An 8,069-nucleotide genomic window follows, 5' to 3' on the forward strand; every position below is an offset into this window, starting at 1 on the left:
GTACAACATTCACTTTATATTTCCTTAACACAATATATTGATATTCTGATATTTGTTAAAGGATCATAAATGTGCTTCATTTACATTATAAATTTCACTACATAATAATCAAAAATATTTTGTTTTATTTTACTTTAAATTAAAATAATTGAATATTATATATTTATTTTAATTCAATTTATATAAACGATACATGAAAAATGAAATATTATTTAATGTAATTACCATTGAATATACTGGATATGTAATGTAAAATATTAAAAGTATTTATATTACAAAATAATATTTTGATACATCCTTAAATAACAGAAGCCCCTTGAAAACTTCATAATTAAAAATATTAACAGATTTTTTTTACAGATTCAAAAAAAATATTAAATATATTTTTAATTTAAATAATAATTCTTATGTGTTTTACATGAATGTATATAATATGTATATCTCCATTAAGGATAAAAATATAATGATTTGTATAAATTAACATCAATATTTATTTTTTAATCTCATTATAATATAATTAAATTTTAGAAATATTTAATTCATATGATGGTGAATGTATTATAACGCATAAATATAAATATTATTATGAATTAGAAAAAGAACATATTCAAATATGCATTCAAAATTTAATGAATAACATATTAAAGGAAAAATACTATTTTTGTGTCTATTAAAAAAATAAAAAATAGTTCTTTTTTACAGATATTGCATAAAAATTATAAATTAACTATTTTATATACAAAGAATTATAATACATAAGCTGAAAATTATGTACAATTATAATTATCGAATATCTGTTTAATTGTAATATATTAATAGAATGTGTCATGTAATTTTAAGGAATGTAAGTATTTGTTATATATATTAAATGCCAAGGATAATTCAAATTTGCTTCAACTAATGTATTTTTTTTTTTTGAGTTGTGAAGATATAAAGATTTATATCTTCTTATAAAATTAAAAATAATATATAAAATTTCCTAAAAGAATACTAGTAAAAAAAGAATAATCTTAAATAATTAACTAGATGTATAAAACTCCGTAGTACAGTAACTTCAATGATAAATATATTTTACAAATTTTTTATAAATTTCATAATTATTAAATTACTTTCATATTTTGAATTATACATTACTATTTTTAATTAAAGTATGTATTAATTTTATTTAATCTTCAATATTATATAAAAATTTACTAGGAATATTATAAAAATGCAGGGGGTTTTTAGTGTAATCCTAGTAAAAGAATTCATATATATATATATATGTACTGTAATTTTATATTGGACATAAATATGTAAAACAAATACATATTTGTAAAATTAAATAATTATTATCTAATTTATTTTATATTTTCAAACCACAGTCAGATGATATATCAAGTTTTCCTTCTACAATAAGTTATAGAAAATTAAATCCTATATACGAACTTTGTGACGATAATGATACGACAATACGTGAAATACTGGGGAAATATAATAGTCTTGATAGCATATTAAATGAACTTGTAAAATCATTATGTTATTTAGCGGATATGCTCTCGCAAAAATCTAATAATAAAAAAATGTGTTACGATATTTACTTCTGGTTAGGAGATATGATATCTCAAAAGGTATCTAACGATTTTGATTTTTATCCCATTCTATCTGCTTGCATTCCGGGACTATCTATGCTTGGAGCAAAACACACTTGTAAATTTCCCTTTACATATATAAGTAAAGAAGATTTTATGAAAATGAAAACGGTTTATGATTATACATATGATTATGAAAGTATTAATCTTGCACTTAAGCTTAATGGAAATTTGTGTTCTAAGGGGCATTATGAATATCTACAGAAAGCTACTTCTACTTATGAAGAAATTTACAATGACTGTATTATGGAGAATACAAAGGATTATTGTTCTGAATATAATAATATTTTCTCTGAATTTAAAAATGGAAAAAAATTAAGTCCATTAACTTGTAGTGTAAAAGATGAATCACCATCATTTACACTAACAGATGCACGACAAGATGTTGCAGAACATATTGAATCATCAAATTTAGATTATACAAGAAGTGGATATACTTTGCAATTTCCCATTTCAGATGATACAAAAAATCTATCTTTTGCAAGTGTCTATGGTACATTCATCACATTTATGTGTATATTCCTTATGCTACCTCTTTTATATAAGGTACATAAAAATAAAAATTTAAACATACTTTTAGTATTACATTTCAATCTTTAAATTACAATAATAAAATATTCGATAAAAAAGATGCTATATATATAATTTACTCATTAGTATACTCCAGCTGGAACTTGGACACATAAATATTTTAGACACACTGCAAAATTATTCGATAAAATACAAAATATATTGAAGCTGAAATTAAGACAAGATTTTTATGAATCTGAAAAATTAAATTCGTACATAAACTATTTTAACTTATCATATGGCCTATAGTAAATTTTTTTTATACATAATAATTAACAATTTTTGAACTTACTAACTAATATTGTCTATAAGTATAATGATAATAAAAGAATTACTTTAAAATAAGGATTATACTAAAAATACTTTTACTATAACTATAAAATCAGCATAATGTATATTCCATAAATAAAAAAAAATTTAGTTATTGTATTATATATTTTTAAATAGATAATTGATTTAAAATTTATATAATAATTAAACATTACTCGTATATGAATAATTATTTAATTTAATTTTTTTTTTTTTTTTATAATTTTTATTTTTAGAAATATATACCTGATTTTAATGACTATAAGTGCATATGTTATGCAATATATATTTAAACAAAAAAGCCAGGGTATCTAGTGAAACACGAAGGAATCCTTTTAGAATTACAAATTATGTAACCTTAATTAAACAAACAAAATTGAAAGAAAAGCTAATATTAATTTAACATTAATTATTATTATACAATATAACAATATAAAAACTTAATATAACACTTTGCATCATAACTAATACAAATCGTAACTACTTTTATACTTAACATATAAAATATAAACAAGCACAGAACTTAACTGACATATGTGTATATTGTGTACAGACAAACAATATATTAAATTATTCAAAAAATAAATCTATGAAATATGTAGTATTTTAGTACAATAAATTTTGTATATAATCAAGAATTATTTAATGTAAATAGGATATACATGGAATATAGTTCATGAAAAATTTTAATATATATTTTTGTATATTAATAATTCTATTTAATAATTAATGTAGGTTATAATATTTAATTATATTGTAATAATATCATAAAAGTAAAAGAATAAATATTTATTTAAAAAATAATAAATTTTTATGTGAGTTAAAGTATTTTACATATTTTATAATCGTGAATATATGGGTAAGTAAATGAGATTCAAATTAACAAGGTAATGGAAAAATTAAGGAATTAGCTAAATTCTTCTGTACGCCACTATTGCTAGTAATGCATGTTAATATATAACTCCCTATTCAAATGTATATAAATATTATAAGTTTAAATTAATATATATATATAACTATTTATATGCAGATATTTGATTATAAGAATGTATGAAAACTAAAAAGGCTTTATATTTCAAAATATTTTTATATATTTGTGAATTTATACGAATTTTCTGAATGTTTTCATTATATATATTACATAAATATTATTTGTTATCTAATATAGGACTGTGAGTTTTAAAAAAATTATATTATAACAGTAATATTGTCACATTATAATAAGTAAAAGTAAACATTAGTTCATAAAAATAAATAGTACAATGTTTATATATTAATTAATACCTAATGATAAATTCATTTGATGAATTGGATGTAATAAATGTTCAAATATATTTTCAATAGTTTATTATTAAGTAAGCCATAATGCATGTTTAATATGATAAATCTTTATATTGTATGCAATTATGAACACATATATTCTAACATTTCTATAAATTTAATATACAAATATAAGCACTCTTAATATATATACATTCTCCATTATCATATTTATGAATTAAAGTTTTGTGATTATAGTATATAAAAATTATTTCTATTATTTTAAATATTAATTAAACTCGATAGTAACATAATACATATGTCATTGTTTTTAGAAATGTATATAATGGATAAATAAAAATTTACAATACTATATACTAATAATTTTCATAATTAAAAGTAGTATATTAATCAATAATAGTTAGAAAAAAATTATGAAAATATAAGATAAGAAAATTTAATATGTTTAAATATTTCTTTATAAAAACATATATGTAATATTTATTTTTTGCACGTATGGATATTTTAAATCATTTGGTAAAATGAATTTACATTTTTTAATTAATTGCATTATATAAGGAATATATTAAGTGCTTATAATGTTAGAGCTTGTTATAACAATTATTGTTAATAACTGATTCAATATTTATTTCGTTTTATAATTTGAATGATTACTACATTTCATTTAATGAATTATATTCAAGAACGTTCTCCAGTACTCATTATCAATACCACAAGGTGCTATTCTAACAAACATTTGCAAAAAATATATTGATATTATTATTAATATAATATACATATTTATACGGTATATATTATAAAAAAATAAAAGTGAAATATTCATTAATTATTATATGATATACACATATTAATTTTCAGGTAAACCTTAGGTTCTTTGTCCATTTTAAAAATTTACTATATATTAATACAATTAATTTTTTAATACAACATAATATTTCATGTATATTTAACAATAATTATTAAAATATTTTTAGATCTTAATTTTAATAGAACTATCTTATTAGAAAAATATATAGAGCATGCTTTTTAGTAAATTCCAATAATGTTTAGTGTTATATATAATTCAATTAATCAAGGATGATGTCATAAATATGTTTAAATCCGAACAGGAAGTACGTGAGACAAGAGAATGTTCTCTTATGCTTTTATTTTTTAAGTATTCTACTTTCTTACATGATCAAAATTTATCACTAAATAGGGCTTACATTTATATTCCAAGGGGAATAAAATAATGAATGTATTATATATTTGATATATTTAATATTAATATGTTTCCTATTGTAATAGATGTTATAATTTAAAATTAAAAAATTACATTGAGTAGTTAATTTAATTCTTCTTATTTCCATGTATTTTATATTAATGTGAAAATATAATATATACAGTAAAGTAGGGAAAAAATATACTATATATTTGTTTAAAAAGTGAATGGTGTATAATAAAGATGGAGAAGGTTTAATTTAACATTTTAATTAATATACGTTATATATGCATGAAAATAAGCAGTTGTCCAATAGTGTTACCAGTATAGATAACATTTTTTGGTTAGATTCAAATGTAATTAACTTTTTTTAATTTTTCAATTTCATAATATCGTTTCTTTAAGCATAATAACTAAAATTTCTATACTTCAAGAAGTGTTCTTATAAATGAAAATCCTTAAAAAACTTTTATAATCCTAGGGAACAATTAAATTAATATGCTTCATTATGATAAATGTGAATCATTTACAATATATATTCTATATTAATGCTTTCCTATAAGAAATATTAATAAAATTTGTAATTAACATCTTTTTTTACCAAATAAAGTCTTCATGGCAATATTAAAAAAATGTAATTATTCCTTTAAGCAATATATATGAACATCCCTAAATGAAACAAAAAAATTGTTTAAGTATAAAATAAACTATATATCAATGTAATAAAATAATAAAGTAATATAATTTATTATTGGTGAAAAATATTTACACGTATTAAGTCATTAGATTTACGCAACAAATTATATAGTTTTACACTATTAATGTAGATAAAATCATCATGAGTTACCTTTAATAGATAAACATAAAAAACTCTATAAATTTAAGGAAGTATAAAAAAAAATATATATGGAAACAAAATTTTAAGCCATATATACATTTAATGAAAAAAAATTATATTTATTGTATTTACATATTTTGTTAATTTTATTATATTTTTATATACAGTATAAATATTCGTTACTTAGATTTTTAATTTAATATGTAAAATAAATAAAAAATATAATACTAAAGTAAAATAGATAATTATTTTTACTTTTAAGCATACTTATTATTTATTTATACATATATATAATATTTAGCTGTTGTATTGTACATATTTATATTTCACATTTCTGATCGATAAAGCTTAATCATCAAATATTTCAACACTGGAAAAATTATAATATTTTAAATAGAGTTTTTATTCATAAAACTACTTTTAGAGTTATATAGTGGGCTTTCACAAGTTGATATATCGTATAAGGTATATTTAAATTAAAAATGTGACAAACTTACTATATATAAAGAATGATTATTTTCAAAATTTTTTTTTTTTGTTTTTTATAGTTATATAATTTCCCTATATTCTATAATTATAATGAATATATTAAAAGAATATTGAAGATATATGATTTAAATATATTAATTTATGTAAATTTTTTCTTATTAAATGATAGAATGATATAATTCTCTTATAATTACTATTTAACTTATATAATTTTTTTATGTGACATATGTGATCTACGTATTTATGGATGTATTTAATATATATATTTTTAATTTTTAATAATAAATATATTATATTTATAACATTAACACAAACATAAATTAGTATAGGAATTATTTTCACTTATTTTCAAAGGTTTTATTCATTTGTATAAATATAACTTATGCTATGAATTAATGAAAAGCATTTAATTTTTTTCTAACATTATAGAGTTCATGATACAATATAAGTATTTCAAAATACAAATACAATTTATTTTTTCTTTTATATTATTCTATGGGTAGTAAAAATTATTTTTCTAATTACTATAACAATGTGTACCTTTTTTCTTATGATTTACATAATTAATTTTTTTTATTAGACAAAATACCGTATTAATATATTTTAAAAATGACCTTATATAAATATTGTTTTTGTGATAAACTTGAATATAGAAGAATAATTATAATAAAAATTAATTATCAATGATTGTTTATAAATTAATAATTACCTATATTTATTAATAATAATTACAATCATTGTTCAATTGCTAGCAAATATTCGAAATTTATTATTCATTTATGTCCTTGTACTGAAAAAATTACCATATTTCTTTGTAATTTTTCCATTAATCAAATTTTTTTTCCATTATGTATACATTTTTTGGTGTACACAATTATTCCTTTAATTGTATTAATTAAAACAAATTATTCTTATTTATTATTTTTTATTTTATATTTTTTAGGGGTATTCTAATGTGTTATATTTTATGTCCACACATTTATCTATGAAGTCATCACATTTACAATCAAATGAGCTCATTGATGTGAATTTATCTTTGATTTTTTTGTTCATTAGTTCCTTTAATTTCCTTATCTTTTGTTGTAAATATAAATAACTTGGCGTATACTGATAATAAATAAGAAATGTTGTATTTTCATTCATACATTAAGACGTAATTTAAAATTTTATATTGTGAAAAATAAATTTTGTTTGTATCATAAATTTCATAAGTTTATTATATTATAACCTTATACAAAAAAAATGGAATTACAGTTATTGAAAGAGTAATTAGATATAAAATTAAAATTATCTTTCCAGCACTTATACTATATAAGGAAGGTGTATGATCTGAGACATCTGGGGAAGAACGTATGTCTTGTAATACATCCGAAGAATCGTAATCGATAGGAATATATTTCTTATATACTTCTTCAATAATTTTCTTCACTTATTGTTGACTGCTATTTTGTACACTGTTAAATTCGTGTAAAAAATTCTTATAATTGTTAAAACAGCGGCTGCCGGAATTACATATACTACTGTTATTTTTTAATGTTTTAAGATTATTATACAATGAATTCAGATCATCCAATATATGTAAATATATCTTCTGTAAGATCAATTACATGATCTTTACATTAATACATATGAGTTTTGTGATTCCTTTTGTATATTTCAATCATTTTTTGATAACACAGTTCTTCACCTATACAGTTTGAAAAATTCTTTGATTCACTTTTTAGCACATATTTGAAATACTTACAATATG

General features: G+C 19.0%; 1 protein-coding gene across 1 annotated transcript; it reads left to right on the forward strand.

The window, feature by feature from the left end:
* Nucleotides 1–1,210: 1,210 nt before the first annotated feature.
* PGO_000605 (variable surface protein) lies at nucleotides 1,211–2,450 on the forward strand (the record flags this gene model as incomplete). Its single annotated transcript, XM_028690801.1, has 3 exons — nucleotides 1,211–1,237; nucleotides 1,365–2,210; nucleotides 2,289–2,450. The coding sequence occupies 3 exons, from the start codon at nucleotides 1,211–1,213 to the stop codon at nucleotides 2,448–2,450; spliced, it is 1,035 nt and encodes a 344-aa protein (XP_028546602.1).
* Nucleotides 2,451–8,069: the final 5,619 nt, after the last annotated feature.

Source organism: Plasmodium gonderi, assembly GCF_002157705.1.
Source record: "Plasmodium gonderi DNA, contig: Pgo-contig_53, whole genome shotgun sequence".
NCBI classification, from domain to species: domain Eukaryota; phylum Apicomplexa; class Aconoidasida; order Haemosporida; family Plasmodiidae; genus Plasmodium; species Plasmodium gonderi.